The 22155-nt window shown below is 42.3% G+C and overlaps 1 protein-coding gene across 1 annotated transcript; it reads right to left on the bottom strand.

Annotated features, from left to right (window-relative positions):
* Window positions 1-17312: 17312 nt before the first annotated feature.
* On the bottom strand, window positions 17313-22096 carry ccdc25 (coiled-coil domain containing 25). Its single transcript, XM_018742444.1, has 10 exons — window positions 21973-22096; window positions 21370-21615; window positions 20915-20962; window positions 20466-20505; window positions 20170-20221; window positions 19882-19957; window positions 19564-19667; window positions 19137-19339; window positions 18277-18322; window positions 17313-18006 (listed from the first exon to the last, which is right to left on the bottom strand). Exons 2-10 carry the CDS (start codon window positions 21392-21394, stop codon window positions 17977-17979), a joined length of 624 nt encoding a protein of 207 aa, XP_018597960.1. The 5' UTR covers window positions 21395-21615; window positions 21973-22096; the 3' UTR covers window positions 17313-17976.
* Between the last annotated feature and the right edge of the window lie 59 nt (window positions 22097-22155).

The raw sequence follows: 22155 nt of genomic DNA, 5'->3' as shown, positions 1-22155 counted from the left end.
AAATGATTTATAACAAAGAAGATCGTTGGGAAAAAATGGGTGCATATCAATACAAGCGGTCCCCGATTTACGATGATTCGGCTTACGATTTTTTGACTTTACAATGGTGAGCTGGCGATAGACATTCAGTAGAAATTTTGAATATTGATTTTTCTCGAGCAAACGATATGCGGTGCCATACTCTCTCAAGATGTTGGGCAGTAGCAGCAATCTGCATCTCCCACTCTGTCACGCAGAGGTGTGTATTAGGTGTATTAAATGCACTTTCAACTTACGATATTTTCAACTTACGATATTTTCGATTTACGATGGGTTTCGCGGAACGTAACCTCATCTTAAATCAGGGACCACCTGTAGTCTACTTCAAAAACTGCAATTTAGAGATCTACGGAGGAGGACTGATAGCAGCCACATATAAAATTAACAGATTAAAGTCAATAGATGAAGAAGGTACATTCGGAGGTTAATCCGATCAACAAACCTTCTAGATCTACACTTTATTCTGGGTTTAACCAAGCAGCTTTAAAAATTACAAGCTCTGAGTGCAAACGACTTTGGTGAGATTTGTTTTCACTGTCTGGACTTCATTACAGTCTCGCTGCTGGCCGTGAAAACAAGCATGCGGTTTGTTTCAGTCGTTTACAAGCTCAAGGCTGGTGCTTTATTTCATGCTTGGCACACACACCTTTGGGTCAACGCAAGGAGTCACTCTTCGGGTGTGGGCTTCGTCATGAAAAATACCTGTTCAGACTGGTTGAGAAGGTCTTTCCTGGCCAGGAAAACCAGACATGAGCAGATAAACGTCACGCTAAAGCCCAGACATTCTGTTGCATACATCTCATGGTCATACTCTTCCATGGATGGAAAGCACTATTAAGTCCAAATCCCCCGACAACCAAGATGATAGTTCTCAAGGTAAAGTTTCCCTGTACTGTTCAGCCAGTTTACCCCAACTGTAATTTGCCGTTGTAATAAGAGGGTTGTAACGCTGATCCGAGATGAGATGACTATGTTAACTCCACACTCTGCAGTAAACAACTCTGAATGAAGACCTTCAGCACAACTCTTGAGAAAGTTTGTATGAACAACGAACAGAGGGGATGACTGGAACTTTCTAAAAAACGATTTTACTTAATTGAATTTGAATGTAATTGAAGGCAGCAGCTCTTTCGTGTACAACAAGCCGAAATGTGGAGTCGGTCGTGTTTATTTCTCAGAAAGGTCTCCTACCAGACAGCTGAGCGGGGAACCTGTTCAGCAAAAGAAAACACAGCTGGGCTCCATTTCCGAAGCAGGAGTCACAGTTGGGTGTTTTCTGTACACCTCGGCACATGGTGGATAGGGCGGCGTGACGGATTGGAGCCAAAATCATTTCTCCTAGGAAAGTCCACCTTTGTTCGGCATCACCCTCAGGTGTGCTGACGGTGCAGCGTCCAACAGATGCCTCTCCAAGGTGCGGGATGTGAAACTGCAGGCCCAGGAGAAAGATTCATCACCAACCTTCAGATGCTCTGCTATTTCCTCAGCACTCCGAAAAGGAATGCTTTACCTAAATAGCAGAAAACACCTCGGAAAATAAATTGAGCACTTGATCCAGCTCGATATTATTCATGTTTCGAATGTGAAATCTTTAAAGTGGGCGTTCTGTTTTTGCCCTTGCCAAAAAACACAACTCTTGCCAGAATAAATTGTACCAGATGTTCATTGGGAGGTGGAGAAAAGGCCAGGTTTTCCTTCTCCAGGTGGAACACATTTCATGCGTGTATTTTCACACTTCTGTGGGCAACGGAACAGCTGCTCTAAGGTCATTTCTCTCTTCCAAACAGGGATAGTTATGAAATGTCGACTTGCAGAACCTTTGAAGTGTGTAGCTGTTGACCACAACAACCTTGATCCTTTTGGAGGAACTCAACATATCACTGCATTAACATTTTATAACGGCAGCAGAGCATATTCACGTGGTTGTGTCTCCCTAGAAATCCAAATGATGAAGTAGGAACAGCCCCACATGCTGTATAAGTTCAGTTTAACATTCATAACTAAAGGATGATCATACCAATGAGTAATTCTAGATTCTTCCAAACTTAGTGTCACAGTCACAGACAGGTGAGAGGAGGTAGGGTTGGACCCGAACGCGGGGTTCGATTATTTCGGGACAAGACACAAGAACAGACAGGAATCAAGGTCGTGTGCACGCGCTGGTCTTCTGAGGTGCAGACGTCTTTCCGAAGGGCAAGGCAAGAAACAAAACAGAGTGGATGAGCAAGAGGTCAAAAGCCAGTATATCCACAAACAAGGAAGGTGCACTGACTCACAAGCCAAGAAGATTCCATAACACAGTGAGTCAATGTTGTTCCTTTTATACTTGGCTGGTCTGATTTGCAGCAGGTGTGGTCGCTTGGCTTGATGGTGTGGGCATGGCACTTAGCCTTGATGAAGTCTTGCAAACAATTATATGAGTCTATTTATGAGGAGGAGGAGGGCATAGTGATGTATTGACACAGCAGGCTTGGCTGGATCCTGCTCTCTGGTGGGTCTGAGGTTCGAGGCCTCCTTGGGGTCCCTTTCGATGGACTGGCATCCCATCCTGGGTGTGTCCCATCCCCCCTCCAGCCTTACACCCTTTGTTGCCGGGTTAGGCTTCAGGTTGCCGCAACCCCGCTTGGGACAAGTGGCTTCAGCCAGTGTGTGTGTATGTATTTACGAGGATGGTGAAAGTCATGATTTAGAAGGGTTTAGTCATGAGTGCTGTTTTGCTCTCAGTGAGAATGTGAGGAATGCACAACACACAGTCCCAGAGGGATGTGGAGGACACTGAGGGCTGCTGGAAGACACGTGTGAGAGATACTTGGCAGACCTCCCCAAGAATCCCTCCACTTTGAGGCCAAGCATGGGATGGAAGTCACACTGTTGCTCGGAAGTTTTTGGTGGGCTGCCATTCCGCGTTAGTCGAATATTGATGAGGAGCACATCTTCAGAATGGGTCATGTTCATTTACCGTTTACTTTTACATTAGTTAATTCGGCAGATGTTCCAATGCAACGTACAGGTCAGAACCAGCAAAAGTGTGTTTGACAGCAGTAAAAGGGCTTCAGGTACAGCCAGACAGTTATCAAAGCCCAGGTTGTTTGTCTGATACCACCATTTTGCTAATAAACATTACTCAAGTTTTTCCCTGTAGAAGTGACTTTTTAAAAACAAATATATAGATAATTATAGCAGATGGTGATGGACATATTTAGGTAGCTATCAGAAGATCAGGGGAGAAGTGGATCTAAAAGAGAAGGATTTAATCCCCTGGCTGTAAGCTGGAGCTTCTAGCTGGTCTAAGGTACAGAAGGAGCTCATTCAAAACCTTTGCATACACATGTACTGTACATAGACATATACATATACAGTACATACACATACATATGCATACGGTGTGCATATACATATACGGTAAATACACATACACATAAAAAGTATACAGATGGTGCATGATGTAAAAAAATTGAAAAAAAAAACCCCACTAATTTTCAAAATGATGAACACAGTGGTTACCATTAATACATCTACGGCTGTGCATATAAATCATATGATAATTGCGATGCTGCTTTATTCACCGTTTATGATAAATTCCACTATTCCAGACAAGTCATTTCCTCAGAGGTTGTTATCGCTGAAGGCATAACTCCATCATGAAGAACAAAATATTTGCAAGTAATTAAGTAAAAAGCAATAATAATTAAACTGCATAACCTACTACAACATCATATTTAATCTTATTTTATTCTTTCTTTGAGGAAATTCCACCCCTACAGGTATGTTTGTTCTTCCATGAAAAAAATGCTGACCGTGTCAACATCCATCTTCCTCCTGGTCTATCTTTCTCTTTTACTGCACAAAAGACCAGATGTTTGGCAGTTAAATATCCAACGTTGGTTGCTTTTGTCGCAGGCAAGAACAACTGAGCCAGCACATTTACTCAGAGCTTAAACTGAAGTGCGCTAGTAAAAAAACATACAGACCCTTTACTAAAACGGAAAAATATTTTTCACATCTGATAACCAAGTACGGATTGGAGGAATTTTGAAACGTGATTCACATTTTTTCCTCAAGACAGCCACTGTAGGAAGGGCTCTGGAAGGCATTCAATCTCAGCATGAATCAGCCTGGTCTTATAAAGGTTATTCCATAGAGCAGGTGGACACAACCTGCTGTGATTTGACCACCGTGAGTCTTGAGAACAATAAGCACACTTATGCACACAACTGAAATGATCACCTAATGCAAAATCTAAATGAGAAGAAGGTTACAGTCAACAAAGAGTGGCACGGTGGCATAGCGAGTAGCGCTGCTGTCTCACAGCACAGGGGTGGTGCAAGAGAACATGGGTTTGGTCCCTGCTCAGTCTGTGTGGAGTTTGCATGTTCTCCCTGTGTCTGAGTGGCTTTCCTCCGGGTGCTCTGGTTTCCTCCCACAGTCCAAAGACATGCTGTTCAGGTTCACTCATCTTGTGTGTGTGTTGCACTGATGTATGGATGAGTGACCCATTGTAAGTAGTGTATCTAGCAGTGTAAGTCACTGTGGTGAATAAGGTGTGTGAGCTGATAACCTTACATAGAGTTCATCTGAAGTCACTTTGGAGAAAAGCATCTGCTAAATAAATAAATGTGCAAAATTCATTCAAGCTGATATAGAACAGCAGCAGGAGGTCATGATTTCTCCAGCTCATGTATGGTGTAAATGTTCATGCACCGTGACTTTATGATCATGCCCAGATAAGCCTTTACACAGCAGCTACTCCTTTATTGTGTGTAAATGTTTGTGTACCTTTTAAAAAAAAAAAAAAATTATAGGAAGGTGATCAGGGTTAGTCTATCCTGAGTTTTGTGCACCTACTCGTGAGATAAACATCGGTGCATAAAGTGGAAAGAAACAAACTAGATTTACTTAAAAATCACATGGCTGCTACTCTGTCTCTTTCTCCTAATGTAATGTACACATTGTGTTTCTATGAGATGTACGTCGCTTTGGAGAAACGCACCTGCTAAATGAAGAAATATAAATGTAAATGTAAATTAAGAAATGAGAAAATGATACTCCGTGAATTCAGCTCTCAAAATGCAGGCTGGAAAGTGCTACCGTCTATATATTTTGCTTCTTCGGAACAATCACAGTCTCGCCGGATCTAGTTATCTTTATTGCGTGGGTCAAGAGTCACCTCATTTGCAGAGGCGGTCAGCACCAGATGCTCGCGCGGCCGACGGTTTGCTTGGTTTATTACTCTGTCTGCGGGCTGAAACTACAGAGGCCTAGAACGTGGCCGTGCTGAACTTCGCCGCTCCAGAAAATTTGAACAAGGTCCTCACCCTCACCTAAAGGAAGTCACTTTTGTCACCCAGCTGTTGGTAATCCAAACAATGTACAGAAGATCCACAAAATAACTGTGCCGAAGAACGCGTTTTGATCACGACTTCATTATCTCGATCGAGTTTCGACCGTGACTTCTTTATATACATATTTATCACTCCTTCTCAATTTTGCTTCTTTATTGAAAAGTGACGAGTTTAGAGACCATTTCCCCAAAGCTTTGCATGTCTGTGATCGCTGGATATTTTCTTTGTTCGGTCTGCTCTCTGCTTGACTGTTGACGGTCATTTTGCAAACCTACTTTCCCAAATTGCAACGTTCGAAGATGCCGATTCCCTGACGATATCCGAACGAGATTGAGGGGGGCATCTCTCCAGACAGGTGGTTGAAGGAGAGCAAGCCTGTCATTAGCTGCTGCGGTCTCGTCTGGTTTTAAGCATGTGCTTTAAGACAAGACAAACACTGCACTGGGTCACCTTTACCTCACACAACACTGCAGAGAGAAACCTATAGTTAGTTTTCCCAGTCGAATAAACAAAATATTTTTTTTATTTGAAACCAAAGAAATATCTATTGCAAATTTGTCACATTAGAAAACTGACTTCTTAAATGGGTATCACATATGAAGTCCTGACTGACAAAAGCAACTGGGCTCAACATCTAGAGAAAATAAAGGGTTAAAATCACAAATTATTAATTATTATTATTAATTTTAAAATTAGCCCACTCTGTGTAAAAATTGATCATTCAGAAAGTTTGACCCACAAAGCTGTCCGAATTAATGTTATCTGGCATCTTCCTTTCACGTTCTTGTTTTCGAAACCCAACCTTAAGCCTCATTTCTAACGAGTACATTTTCAGAACTCTCACGGTCACCACAAGTGTCAAGGTAGCATGACGCCGACAGGTGCTGAAACCTCTGAGAAGAACTAAAACAGAGCACATCTAGGAAGTCGCTCATAGCTGTAACTGTATTTGTTCACCGCAGTACAAAATTTACACAAATGTGAAATGAAGACGTAGACGCGTTTCGGCCAGAGGTCTTCGACGGCGTTAACGGACGTATTTTATCCAAAGCGCTTCTAAAAGGGCTTAAATCACTGGTTGCATTTATTACGATCAATTAGCCGACAACTTTTCCCAAGGAGATTTACTGCGTTAGTTCTGCACGCTAACTTACAGTGTTTCACCCATGTATGCAGCTGAGTAACTCCCGTGTCAGTACTGCAACCTTGCGTCCGGATAAGTGGTTATGGACTGCAAGTGAGTAAATTCAGGGTAAGCACCTCAGTCAAGGGTGCACTTAACCAAAGGGATTCAAACCTTTTACGCTGCACATACCCCAAACCAGTATGACACCTGGGGTTCTTATAATAAAGCAGTGAAGACACCCAGTACGTTGGATCGCCGTTGCGCTGCTAAAAAGATCCAGTAATCGGCGATGTAGGACAACGTGGCATTGACTCGTCGCGTGAGGAGGACATGCACGGTCTTTGCGTGCTACTCTCGCAGCGGAATGGGGTATGTGGGTGCCAGACCCACCCCACCTGGGAGCTTGGGCAATTACAGAGGAAGAAATGAAGAAGTGGCCTTTGCTGAGCTCATCATCTGCGGTCACCCGTGGAAAGAGACGGGGGAGGTGTGGGACACGGCTAGCGAGGGGAGCTAACGAGGAGCAGATGGACGGGGATGAAGAGCAGGATCCGGGCAGCGTTAGCACAGCTGCAGCCTCCTCTGCTCCGACACGGGTGCCGGAAACGCTTCTTATCACTGGAACCCTGAACCCAGCGGAGGATGGGCAGGATGGAGAGACAGGAGAGTCGGGGAACTGTGGAGGCATTCGAGATAATATCACGGGGTCCTTTCGAAAGATATTCAAGCACGACTGGAAACACAATCGACGCTACATCTCCCGGAGATCACCTGCTCACCATGGGGGAGACCAGATGACCGGCGGACCATTCCGGAAGTCACGTTTCATAACTGCGTAGAGTTGGAATGCCCAGGAGGGGTGGGCAGCTAGTTGTCCTTGGACCTCCCAGATGTTTTTGTCTCATGTAACTGTCCCAATCTTGAGCGTTTATGACTCACACTAGATTGCAATGTGTCTGTACTGTTTGTGTTAGTATATTTTTTGTTCTTTGTCACATACTTTAACACACACACGCACGCACACATTGTCTGAAACCACTTGTCCCAAGCAGAGTTACGGCGAACCGGAGCCTAACCCGGCAACACAGGACGCAAGGACGGGATGCCGGTCTGTTGCAAGGCACCCCAAGCGGGACTCGAACCCCAGACCCACTGGAGAGCAGGACCCGGCCAAACCTGCAGCACCACCATGCCCCCCTACTTTTACACACATACTGAAAAATTCTGAAGGGTGCTAACAGAATGAAACTATTCAGAAGTAGTATTTTTAGTAACCATTTATTATTCCCAACCTCCAAATGTATTTACATTTTACCTTTATTTTAGCAGACACGTTTCTAATGAAAAGTGCTCAAGGAAAAGGATGGCATGCCCCCTCCAGGTAAAGGGAGAGAATTTGTCCCAGGTGGAGGAGTTCAAGTATCTTGGGGTCTTGTTCACGAGTGAGGGGAGAAGGGAGCGTGAGATCGGCCGCAGACCGGGAGCAGCGGCAGCAGTAATGCGGTCGCCGTACCGGACTGTAGCGGTGAAGGGGGTCCATTTACCGGTCGATCTACGTCCCTACCCTCACCTATGGTCATCAACTCTGGGTGATGACCGAAAGAATAGGATCGCGGATACAAGCGGCCGAGATGAGTTTTCTCCGCAGGGTGCTGGGACTCACTCTCCGTGACGGGGCGAGGAGTTCGGACATCCGGGAGGAGCTCGGAGTAGAGCCGCTACTCCTTCACATCGAGAGGAGCCAGTCGAGGTGGTTCGGGCATCTGATAAGGGGGCCCCCTGGGCCCCTCCGCTGGAGGGATTATATCTCACAGTTGGCCTGGGAACGGCTGGGGATCCCCCAGGTTGAGCTGGAGGAAGTTGCGGGGGACAGGGGCGGCTGGACCTCTCTGCTCTCCCGACTGCCACCGCGACCCTACTAGGACAAGCGGGATGGAAAATGGATGGATTTTCTCATGAACAGTTTACTACGCTAAGTTACAGTGATTTTACCTATTTATACAACAGGGTTTATTTTCATTAAATGTAATGAATAAAATAAAATAAATTATTTTCATTAAATGATTAACATTTTCACTATTAATTTAGGGTACGTACATTGACCAAGGGTACTACAGTAGGAGATGAGATTTGAACCAGGATCCTTTGAATGGAAGGCAGGAGTCCCAAACACAATGCTAATAATAATAATAATAATAATAATAATAATAATAGTAATAATGATGAAAATAATAATCATCATAATATACATTATTCAGCTGTTATGCCACCCTCTCTCCTCACTTTATCATAATCCTATTAGAAATATTTCCATATTCACTTTAAAACTCTGACAGCTGTGCTGAATAGAAATATGAACCAGAAGTTCCGCACCACGGGGTATAACCAAGGGAATCCACATGACGACAGAACCAGACCCATAAATGGAAGCAGAAGTGAAAATATTATTAAAGAGTCATTTATAAGAGATATCTGTATGGGATACTTATTCTGGTGGTGGGGTTTTGAATGATCAGTGGAGTGGCGATGAAACGTGAAGCCTGCTTGCAATTTGTGAAATGTCACTCAGTGTCCAAGAGGATTGTAAAACACAACCAAATACACTTAACCACAGCTACAGCAAAGTGACTGCCCTAAATTCACTCACCATGGTGTTTTTTGTACATGTGCATGCCTTCAGCATGTGCTGTTCGATATGAAATTAGGAAATGTGATTTTCAAAATTGAAATACAAAAATAACAGAAACATCAAAAAATATATTAATATCAAACCTAACCTAACACGGACCAGGGTCACCCTTTATCTTCAGAACAGCTTCAGTCTTTCTTGGAAAGCTGTCACACAAGTCCTGATCTGTGTATAGCGGGATATTGATAAAGCCTAATATCTGAACAGAGGTGGAGGACGTGGAAATCTACTTTGCAATCTGTGTTCCAGAACTTCCCATAAAGATTCAGTGATTGTGGAGACCATGGAAGGCAGTTGACTTCATCCTTTTATTCATGGTGTTCATGGGGACATCATCATCCTGGAATATGGGAACATCATGGTAAAACAGCGTTTGTACCATAGGGTCCTGTAAAATTTCATCATATTCCTTGACCGTTACACAATAATCCAAAGTAATCATCAGACTTTATGACTCCTTCGAGATGGCTGCCCATAACATTACTCATCCCCCACCGTATTTAACAGTTATCAACGGACAATGAACCCATCTTTGGCTTTCTCTAAATCTAAAACCATCTGGATGTAGGAAACAGGGTGAAAGATGACTCATCAGACCATATTACTTTTTGATACTACTTACATGGGATCACTCATCCATACATCAGTGGAACACACACACTCTGTCACTCACACACTATGGGTGAACAGCGTGTCTTTGGACTGTGGGAAGAAACCAGAGTACCTGGAGTAAACCCACATGGACACAGGGAGAACATGCAAACTCCACACAGGCTGAGCAGGGATCAAACCCGTGTCCTCTGACAGCACCCAGGCACCGTGAGACTCGGTTTGTAGGTTTTGTACTCCTTACACTAGGTTATAAGTCTTTGTTCTTGGCCTGGGACATAAGTAGTTTCTGAATGGCAGCCCTGCCAAAATTCCAGCTTTGTGAAGCTCATGTTATACAGTTTGTGTTGACACTGGGTCACAAAGGAGCTGATTCAATTCTTTGGTAATTTTTGAGGCCGTACTTTTGTGGCATTGATCAACTATCCTGTGAAATATATCCCTCGGTGAGCTTTGACTTATTTCCACAGTTCCTCCTTGACGATGCAGTTTGTCTGTCTTTGGAATATGCTGTTAATATTTTTGAGACTGTTCCCTTTGACGCATTAAATAACTTTACACTTTTTGTGACTGATACACCTGCAATCCAGGCACTGACTATTCAGCCTCGTCGGAACCGTTAGTCGCACCACGTTGTTTGAAAAACTCATATGTCAAAGTGTTTATGCTCAGACCTCTTTTATAACACATACTGCCACTGGGCAATAAACCAAATATGACTCATCATCGTAGCTGCGCTTGTAATTCTGATTTAGTTACTTCAAATTTAAACTCCTTTCTCGTGTGTTGTTTCCATTAATATGTCCACTAGTTTTTTTTTCTCAGGGTTACTCTTGAATACTCTCGCGTTTTTTTGTTACGAGATGGTTATTCAGAAACTGTCGCCTCGGGGCTTGAATTTACGGGCTTGGGCTCTGCTGCAGGGGTGGTGGCGTTGCTTCACATTCAGGGTGGCTAGAGCTGTTACGTGCATGTCACTTTAAGAGAGTGAAGTAGTTTTCTGGAATTTTCCATAGCATTTTGCCAAGAACCTGGAGAAAGAGGTAGAATTGAAAACACAGATGGGAGGCATATGATGGACAGACATATATACAAATCATCCATCACCCTCTGAACTTGCTTCCTGTTGACATGTTGTGTATATACGGCAATGATGTATGATGGACCTGGTGGGACCCAGTTGGTTCACGGTCTTCTACGCCACATGCTCTTCTGACCTGTTGAAGACTATAATCAACATGATCTGAAATTAAGCTTCTTAGAAAACTGCTTTGTGTGGGCGTGACATTTGTATGTTTATGTTTTCAATGCTAATTTCCCATAATTGCTCCCAATCCATAATGGTTATTATATTCAGGACATCCCTGGGGGGTAAAATGGGGTTTCGCCTGAACTCACGACAGGCTGACTGGAAACAAGGGACTCTGTTCAGTGTGTCAACATGCTCGCTCCTAAGAAGACATTGAGGACCCCTATAAAAATACAACATTCTGAGCTGACCACATCGAACAATGGTCTCGAAAGGCATCTGCAAAACTCAAAGTTGCACATTCAGACGCACACACGCTGTCTGAAGCCGCTTGTTCCGAGCCGGGTCGCGGTGAACCGGAGCCTACCCAGGGCACAGAGCTGGAGGGGGAGGGGACAAACCCAGGACGGGACACCAGCCCATTGCAATGCACCCCAAGCAGGACTCGAGACCCAGACCTTCCAGAGAGCGGGACCTCGCCAAACCCGCTGCACCACCACACCAACCCCCCTCCAATTCCAACAAAGGGACCCAATAAAGAGGACCGATTCTTTGTTTCCAAGAATGGATTCCAGACAGAGAGCATTGCAGAAACTTTGCTGCAACAATCGTTCAGCTGGGACGCCACACTAATGGAGGGTCCAGCATTGCCTCACAGCACCTGTCAGGGGCCCCATCGACCAACATCACACAACCTGGTTACTAGTTCACATGTTCGCATTCACAGCTTCTGTGCATCTACACCCATTTGCACATTTAGCTGATGCTCTCCTCCAAAGCAACAGTGTTAAGCTACCTCCACTTACTCCTTTCTACAGATGAGTAATTTTTACTCAAGCATTTCAGGATTAGTACCTTGCTCAAGGTACGAGAGCAGTAGGTAGCATTCAGACCTGCAACCGTCACCTAACTACTCTGCTGGCATTTATTTATTTAGCTGAAACTTTTCTCCAATGCAACTTAGTGTGAAGGTACTGACAATTATTTACCCATTGATGCAGCTGGTTCATTTTTATTGCACAATTCAGAGTAAGTACCTTCATCAAGGGCATTACAGCAGGAGGTAGGATTCAATCCTGCAAACTTTGCACCTGAAGGCAGCAGCTCTAACCATTTATGCACCCGCTGCTTTCAGACTCTCCCTGCACCTGCAGCAACGATCCCGTCTTCTTGGGGGGACGTGTGGAAATCTCACAGAACGTCAGTGGATTGGAGGTTAACGTCCCTCACCATGATGCCTAATAAAAGAAAACTGTATAATAGTTAACCGTTCAGCACAATCAGTTGGGAGTTTCTCTCCAGTGGGCTGTGGTCATGTTTGCCATTAACGGTCTCACTATCAAACCTTCTTTTCACCCTCCAGCCTTCGGTATGCGATGCTGCTGTTGCTGAGGAAGTGGCGGCAGCATTTTTGCAGCACGGTGCTGCACACGTTCAGGCGAAATGCGGTATACGGAACATTGATGAGGTGATGGAAACCTGACACTGGTCTTGTTTAGGGGTTATCTTAGATGTCGATGGACCACTATGTCAATGATTTCTTTAGATGGCAGTGGTGACTCCCCCTCTTTGTGCGCTCACTCGATGCTGGAGACATCACGTGGCATTTGGCCGTACCCAATCAGCACCCTGGGGGGCGGGGGGTCCTCTTGGTAACAGCTGCTATCTGTCGCTGGGGTGAATCAGCAGAAAGCAACAATGCTGGTAAATGTACTCATGCCTGCCTGTAAACGGCAGCCCTGCCGACTGACTCACAGGTCACACAAGCCAAGAGAGCATCTCACGTGTTTAACCCCATCTGCAAAGTGCAGCTCCTGTTGTGTGGAGACGATTCAGCTTGTTTCTACAACTGCAATAGCGAAACACCAAGGGTTTCAGTGTTTTTTGTTCATCTGACAAAAATTTTATGATTCGGTATACCGATTAGAGCAGTCACCCTTTAAGAACCCGAGTCCAAACCCTAACACGTGAATTTATACTAATTACAATTGCATAGCTGCACACATGAATAAATCATTGTGAATAGTAAAATAAATATTGCATAATAGCTATATTAATAAAAATTAATATCCTGTTACACAAAATAGGGCATTTGTTCCTCATAGGAGCTAAACCAGAACACTACTGAGGGGATATAAAACAGTAATTATTAAGTTTCCTCATTGTGTTTGTAGGCAGAGATTAAAGGTCAAGACCTTTGACCCCGATTAAGCTCTACTGCCCTGTATGAATGTGTTAAAGTATTAATACATGACTAACAGAGTAAAATAAATGTTACAGTCATTGCCTGCCTCATCGAAATGTGCCATTTCAGCATCCCTCCTAACAGCGAGGTGATAACGTCTTTAACTGAACTCACGTTCCATCCAGAAGCGCCACCTGCGGCTCATCCTTTCACCACTCGCGTCCCACGGTCGTCAGGGTATTGTCTCTTCATGGTACCCAAACATGCTCCATATTCCCTGACATCAGAAAGAAATACTGCCAAGGACAACAAGTCAGACTCCTCTTTATAGGCTTGTTTGCTTTTCTTGGATGCGAGAGTTGGTCCCGAGCAACTAGGGGCCTTTGTCTTCTCCATCTTGCCTGCCGGGGGCCCACTACCCACGAAGCTGGTGTGTGGTCCTCACAGTGGCCATTTACAACCACAGCCCACAAACTATGGAACAACGTCCACCAAGCCTGGTTTGTTCCGGCTGAACAGGAAACGAGGGGGCCTGGACACGGCCCGGACAGGACGAAGTCCCCCGACGTGGTGGGCCGGAGGAACAGCTTGAGCGACTGGACCCCGGGACATTTCGCAGTGGCAAAGCAGATTCCAGCACCACCCCGCTGTCACACAGCCCAGGACGAAAGGGGTAACGAGATGAAATCGAACACTTACGATGCGTTAGAAATACCTTGCGCCGGCGTTTCCGTTCCTCTCGTCTGTGTGAGACGCTGTTGAGCTCAGGGGTTCTGCGCCGTGTCCAACGCAAAGCCATGATTCAGTGTTTCCTATAAACATAACAGGCAGAGTCCTTTCAGGACTTCAGGGCGAAGGCCGGCACAGCCAATGGCACAGGTCACATTTTCCAGGCCCACACCACCCCCCCACTGCACCACTTCACTGCCGGTGGAGAGGCTTGTTTGCTGTAGGACAAATGAGGCCTCCTATCCTACCTTTGCGCAACTTGACCAAAGCAGTTCGACATCATACCCATAAAGAACCAGGACCCTGGTGATATAGTGTTATTCATCAGCGCTGCACATTACACTTTTTTTTTCCCCACATTCAATACCTTGCACATTTTTTTGTTCTCTAAATCTTAATATTAGTTTTTTTTTTTTTTTTTTTTTAAACTTTAATTATATTCTCTTGTCTTTTCTAAATATATATTGTCTTGTTTGCACAGTCTACAGAGTTGACTAGATTAACATTTCACTACAGGTTGTATGTGTGTATAACTGCATGTGACAAATAAAATCTTGAACCACCTGTCTACAGTACAAGTCAAAAGTTTGAGTACACTTGCCGGAAACTCGTTTTTCACATTTGGAAAACTTAGATCAGGAAATGAAGCACCACATCTTCCCAGCTCTTTTGCTGAGGTTCACAAAAATTTAGGACACTTGCAGGTTGTTTCACATCCAGTTTCTGTCCACTTTGTCCCACAAAAGGTGGACATGGTGACGTCCAGGCTGTCCAGCTTTAGTCAAACTTTTGACTGGTACCGTAGACCTGTAGACTTCACTTACTAAACAAAAAAAAAAAACACTGAAAACTTTCAGAGAAGTATAAATTTCAAACCTTTCAGTGTTAACTGATACAATCCTGACATCAGTAGAAATCAGCCATCTGGTCTTGTCCTGCATTTAAGGACAATGCTGGCAGGGGTCTGTGCTGTCTAACCTCTTCCTTCCTCTACATCCCGTTTAAAAACATATCAGTCCCAAACAACAAGATACTTTCCACTTAAGAATTCTCCCAGACAGCAGCAAATTAAGTCAAGTAAATCCATGCCTCATAACAATGTGGGAAAATGAAAAACTTTTTTCCAATGGGAAAACCAAACATTGCTTTCAATTTCATCATTTCAACCTATTTTTATGCACATTGAGTTAAAATTGTAAAACTAGACTAAACATGGATAAAAGTATAAATTTAACATAACGAAAGGCTTTCTTGGGGTTTTGGTCTTAAAATATCCAACTTTTGGCAAAGTTAGACATTTTTATTGTTTTTCCCTTGACAGTAAATCGTAAGAAGCTCATACTAGAATTCCACTTCATGGCAAGCATCTTCATTCTTTTATTTCTTAATTACATACTTTGTTTTTAAAACACTAGGAAATTTGTAGAAATGCCCCACTTTGCTGCCCATTTTCTCAGAAGGTTGATGTTGCCACCTGGTGGTGTTCTGGTTCTTAGCCTTGTTTGTCCAGTTACAATGGAGAGGCTGTCAGGCAGCACCCCTGCCATCAGAATAAACACATGAAGGCCTGCAAGAAGGTCCCTAGCTGAGTATTTTTCATTGGTTTCCATGGAGGTGCAAGGTTCTGATCTAAAAAGGTTCAGTTCTCACTTTGCTTCTACACTCAAAAGTCTTTGTGTACTTCATCACTCCAGATTCCTTTGGTTCATACATGAAAACAACCAGATATAGTGCTGGAAATAGAAATATAAACTCACCATGCTGATCACAGCCAGAGAGTCGGTCAAGTGAAACAGGCACTGAGGCACTCTGTCATCTGTACCGATTCAGTCATACTCTTTCACTTCCCTCCAAGCTTCCTGATTAAACTCTGAAAGCAGCGATACCCGTTCACAGAATCCACACAGCGAAGTTACATACTCGGGATAACATGAGAAAACACATTGAAAAAACATGATAAAACTGATTAATGCCAAGCCAATTAAAAAAAAAAAAAAAAAATTCAAAGCAGCTACAAAAAAAAAAAAAAAATCACAAAAGACAAATTACATCCTACCTTCTAGCAAATTCCATTACTAAAGCTACACTTCCTTTTGATAATACACTAAACATGCTGTAAGGTTTATGTGGTACAAATGGAACTTTGGTCTTCACCTTTAACCTCTACAAGTATATAAAACACAGGACTAAAACTGAGCTCTTATTAGACTGGTTACTCATCCAGCTCTAATCGTGGGGGGGTGCACCAGGGATTATAGCCATGCCTGCTAAACTCTGGATGACTCCAGCTGCTCTAGCTCTTATTCCACTACACCTGGACAACAAAACAAAGGCAGTTAAAATGGTATCGATGCCTCAAGATCCCAAAAGATTCCCCAAAGTTTCAAATAAAAAAAAAAGCATAATAGCTGCATACCTCATATTTATTTCCTGGGTAGCTATAACACATTAAATATATGTTGAAATCATATTCTGTACAGCTCTCACAAGCCATCCCCTCACACCAGCACTGCTACCCGAGTTTATATTAAGTGCATTTTTCTGCCCTCTAATGGCAGAAAGTACAAATGCAAGACCCCGTGCAAGAGAAATCTTAGAAAATAAAACTGAACAAAATGAAATTAAAAATATTTTTAAAATAACGGATACATTTGTATCTTTGAATATGTATAACCTGGATGTTTGGGATGATCTTTACCATAATCTATCAAATGGGCACATTCAGGTTGTGTTCACTGCAAACAGAAGCTGTGGTAAGTAAATAAATTAGGAAATGAAAAACAACAAGCTAGTGTACACATATCAGTATCATTACAAAGATGTCTAAGAGTCCAAGGAGTAGAGCAATGCAGGAATGAGTGATCCGTCATCCAGCAATGCACTGCTCTTCAACAGGTCTCCCATGACTTCCACAGATCATAGTGTAGAGTCCTGTGCTGCTGTAAACTCAAAGTGGACCCAGTGTTTAGTTAGGGAATCCCAACATCAACAGCCCCCAAAGGAAGGCAGACCAGGAAACACACCTCATTCATTCTCCAGCACAATGATTACACAGGCTACAACAAAGTGACATGTAAGTAACATAAAATTAATTTGGTGTGAAACAAAACAAACAAAAGCATTCCAATGCACTTTCAAAAGTCAGACGTGTTTTGCAAATACCGACAGGATCTTATGGTAACCAATGTTTCCCATCACATTCCCCGAGGTGTTTGGGGAAGCTGAAAATCACAGCTGGGTAAAAACCAAAGGCTTTTGCTTTGAGCTTCGTTTTGACAAACCATCCATCCACACACATTGTCTCCCTGACCAAATCAGCTACGTCTCACAAAGCATTGGGTTCTTATCAGTCAAAATGGTTTACTCAGTTTCTCATCAAGAAATCCTTGCAATAAAACACAGTTTGTCTATTTCTGTTTTGGCAGGGCTTTTAATATTATCAACAACTTTACATTTAAAAAATTTATGCCAAAAAAAGACATTTAGTTAACTGAGACTGAAGAATGTGACAACACATGTACATTTATTCCGCCACCCACTGATCTACCATTCAGTGATGACTCAGGCCATGGAAATACCTATACTGAAACCCCATGACAGGTTGCAAATCAAGCAACAAACAAACAACACTGTGGAAAAATGGATGTAACAAATGCTCACAGTTTCATGACCACACCAGAGCGTCACTCTTGCTTTACAACAGCAGGACCTGGTTTTCACCAGAGTAGAAACACCTCTAATCACTGAGATGAGTGACATCATCCATTCCGTTTGCCAGGTGCTGTGACCTGTGTGACACACTGTCATATAAGAAGAAAAAGCTGCATAGTGCCGGGTACCACAGCCCCTTAGAGCTGGCTGCTGAGGAAACAGAGACCATGTCGTCTCCACTGAAAATATCACTGGCACATGAATCACTTGCATGAATAGTGGCAATGCACTTTGGTTTGGAATCAGGGGAACAGGCAGGAACCAGACAGTCTCAGTGTTCTTTAACATGCTCTGTCTTCACATGAAGTCATCAGAGTCATATCCTTCCTAAAAAGGAAACAAAATGACACTATTATCACATGAAACCATAACAACTATTGTGTTGATAAAAGTACTTCTGCAGTACTTTGGCACACCATTCTCATCATTTCATGGGACATTACTTCATTACATTCTGTACTTCATTTTAAATAGATGCCATCAATTAAGTATTTTGCTCTTGTAGTTTTTGTGCTAAACAACCCCAGCATTAAAAAACAAAATGCCATAAAATGCCTTCAAAATAATACATATTTGATGCTATACAGTGCAATTTACCTCATTGGTTGTCATGTTGTCATTTTTCATGAGAGATTCGTAACTCCTGTGGGAAAAATTGATCCCAATGAAATTTCACAAAATTCATCACCCTTTCAAGCTGTGCAACTGTGAACTGACTCAAACTGGGATGTATGTTGCTTTTGAGAATAGCGTCTGCTAAATGAATAAATGTAAATGTAAATAAATGTGCCTCTTTTCTAAGGGATAATTCAGCCTGGAAAATCGTCTGACTTCACATATCATGAAGACCCTGGAAAGGCTGGTCCTGGTACAGTTTAAACCCTTGTTCAGATCTGTATTGGACCCTCTCCAGTTAGCCTGCCAAGACAACACTGGAGCAGACAATGCTCTCATAGGGCTGCTGAACAGAACCTACTCCTACTTGTCAGAGCAGGCAGCATCGTGAGGATCTTTTTTTAACCTCTCTAGCACATTTAACACCAAACAGAGTGAGCTGTTAGGAGAGAAGTTGCGGTCAACCGAGGTGAATACATCTGTGGTGTCCTGGACTATAGACTACCTGACTATCTGGACAGTTGTATACTGAGGTAATGCCATTGCTACAGGTAATGCCAACAGACTGAATAAACTAATGAGTGTCGCTGGCTTGGTCACGGCCTTAGCATGGAATAGAAGTAGTACAGAAGACTAAATAAACTCTAACCATCATAGACAATGACTCTTACCACCTACACATCACCCCTGCTAAAGAGAGGAGCACATTTAACAGCAGAGTCGTCCAGTTTCACTGTTCTGTAGTGTGCTATTTGAGACCGCCAACCGGCAATATGTTGTTTGCTGCAGTATCTTACAGGACTAATAAAGTTCTTTATCGTTCCATCCATCTAGCTTCCTACCTCAACTCTTCCATTTCCTTCTTTCTCTTCATTTCCTCCTTCTCCTTCCGCTTCATCTCCTGAATCTGTGCCTTCTTCTCTGCCCTCTCCTCTCGGTCCCGAGACTCCTTCTCTGCTGCAAGGTCGGGGAATCGCTCTTCTTTTGTTTTTTCCAGCCGATTAACAATCTCATTGATTTTCTTCTCTACTGCAACGACCTTCACCTGTGTATAAAGACATTAATTCCACACCAAGAAAGTTGATAATGGCTTATATAACAAAATTATGTATATATTGTTTAGCATCAGATTACACTGTTCACTTGAGGTTTAAAACAGAAATGACCACGATGACAGTACAGAAAAAGATCACAGTAAAAACTGTATTAATAGACAAAAAAAAGTAAATATTCAATATATCTGGATTAGTAAAAGTTCAAATCACTTACATCCTTCTGCCGATGAAAGCCAATCTGGCCCACGTCCATGTCCCCTGTTTTCTTCAGGTTGCTCCATGGTGTGTAGACAACATTTATATTATTCATCTTGCATCCTATCAGATACAAAACAGTATGTAAAATAATAAAATGTCAAGAGATAATCACTGGAAACAACCAAAATCTGTTTTCCTTCTAAAAATTTAATTCAGGACCTGTATGCTATATTTAACAATCTTCCAGTACTCAGTCCAGTCTGCAACCTTACTATGGGAACAAAGTGTTTATGCTTGCAACTTCAATAGTAATTCCTTTTCAGTCTTAATTTACCTTGGATGCTGTTGTTTTTCACAAGCTGTGCACAGTCAATTAAAACCTCTTTAGGTATATCGTCTATTGTTAATCCCTATAACATCAAAGAGAAAAGAAACAGATGTTCCCACCACAGACCTCTCAACAATGACATAATGGGGCATCACACACAAAACTTGTCTTTTACAAAACATCAAAACAAGCCAAGAAAAAATATAAAGACATAAAAGATATATATATAAAATTGATGTAAACCAGGAAGCTGAAAACAGTTTAACCCAAAGTGGTTTGAGGATTTTTTTCTACCTTTGGCATTCTCAGGTAGACATGGGCAGAGGACAGCTTATCCACATGAAACCTGGAAGCATAATATCACTGTTCACATCAACATGAACTTTCAGCGAACTTCAGTAAATTATACTTAAAACGCGATTACAAAAACTTTACCTCTTGTATTATCAAAACAAATTAAGCAACACTACAGAAAATAGAAATATTTGTAGTTGTTATTTTGTTTGTACTTACAATTCTAACAGATAAAAGGGGCTAGCACCCCTTGTTTTAACAAACGAGATAGCAACGAAATATGCTAAGTGTCTCACCATATATCTTCTGGCCATCCGTATTTAATAAGATCTTCATCTATTGAGAAAAATTAAATTTAAATTCTGAGAATGATATTTCATGTAAAAGCATTTTACACATTTTTCACTGCAGAACAGTGCTTACAGTCAAAGGACCCCAGTCTGAATCCCATTTCTTCTCGAGTAAGGTACTTACTCTGAACTGACACAGTAAAAATTACCCAGCTGAATAAATGGGAAAATGATTTGAAATATCATAGAATAGAAATATATAAGGCAGATATATATATATATATATATATATATATATATATAGAGAATAATTTTAGTTTTAGTTTCTCCTTCCAAAAAAAACAGGACCTATCCTGGAACTTGGAACAGGCAGCTGGTACACTTAACCATTATGCTACCTAAACTAAATTCCCAATGTATGTTCAAATTACAAGAGTAAATTAATACTAACTTACTTTCATACTTGTCCTTCCCCATATAGATGGTATAAGGGGGGCTCACAACTGCACAAGGAAATAAGACAGATTATCTATGATAGCAAAGTAGCTTTGGAGAGAAGTATGCTAAATGAATAAATATTAAATCCTTGATTAGCACCCAAGCAATGACAAGTACCACACATATTATAATATATCACACCTGTGGAACCAATTAACTTGCAATAGTTACGAGACAATTAAATGTTAGATGTAGTAAAATCTTATTTCAGATAACCATGCCATGCAGACAAACAATAGAATAAGAGCTGAATTTCTGTTCTGTATCAATCTGCGAACCCCTTCGTGGCCAAATAAGCTTTATCCACGTTCTATATATATTTAAAAAAAAAAAAAAAAATTCACTGTTGTCAACAATTTTAACGCTGGTCTGAGCTGGGTAGGTAGCTTATCTCGTTTTTCTAGGTACTTACCTGCACTTGTAAAGTAAAATACCATCCTGAAAATAAGTAAACAGCGAGAAAACTCTGTGTTTTTATGTTTTAATCACGCCGATTTATTAAATATATTGTTATGATAAACGAACAGCTGGGAAGTTTTTCCCCCCCCCCATACACTGGAACGAAGAGTTTCCGGTTGGAAAGGGCCGATTTCCGGTTGGTCCGTTCTCAGATCCGTCCGTGGGAACCGCTTCCCAGTCAGTGGATGTTACGGAAACGCTTAAACAGGGGAGATGGGAAATATCAGAAGAAAGTGTCGTTCTATATCAGAATATTATTCCTTAATTTAATATTTTGCAGGTTAAGTGGGTGACAGCTACTAAGCCACATATCAGAAAAACAGATTAAATTTAAATAAGCACATTGAGAATAGCACCATGCTGAAATGTTCTACCTCAGATTCAGTTTCGTAGGGAATCTGTATTACAAGGCTCTACATCAAGGACTGAATGTCGACATTCTGAGCCAATGCAGGCATGAAACCCCAAGAATGAGACATACAGTGATACAGCTCATTATCCTAGGAATACAGACTAGGGAGTTGAAGTTGAATCACGCTATAAGTTCACCACTTACACATTTTCAAATCCAGGACTTTGGTAATGATTATTGTGCGTAGCTGTTTTACTAGTAGTATACTTGTTAACTTTTATGAAGTAGTAGCGGGGTAATTTTGTCACTTCCAACAGACGTCGTACCAGACCTCTTACCCCTTTAAGAAAATCGTGCAACCCACCGTGCTGCCTACGTAGACGTCCC

Source organism: Scleropages formosus, chromosome 1, assembly GCF_900964775.1.
Source record: "Scleropages formosus chromosome 1, fSclFor1.1, whole genome shotgun sequence".
NCBI classification, from domain to species: Eukaryota; Metazoa; Chordata; class Actinopteri; order Osteoglossiformes; family Osteoglossidae; genus Scleropages; species Scleropages formosus.
The sequence above is the reverse complement of the archived record's forward strand: the minus strand, read 5'-3'. Positions and strand labels throughout refer to the sequence as shown.

Coding starts and splice junctions, on each gene's coding strand:
- ccdc25 (XM_018742444.1), bottom strand. CDS start 21,394: ATGGTATTTTACTTTACAAGTGCAG. Junction 20,506..20,914: donor GGGGAAGGACAAGTATGAAA/GTAAGTTAGTAT, acceptor TTTTCTCAATAG/ATGAAGATCTTATTAAATAC. Junction 19,340..19,563: donor GCTTTCATCGGCAGAAGGAT/GTAAGTGATTTG, acceptor CTTTATACACAG/GTGAAGGTCGTTGCAGTAGA.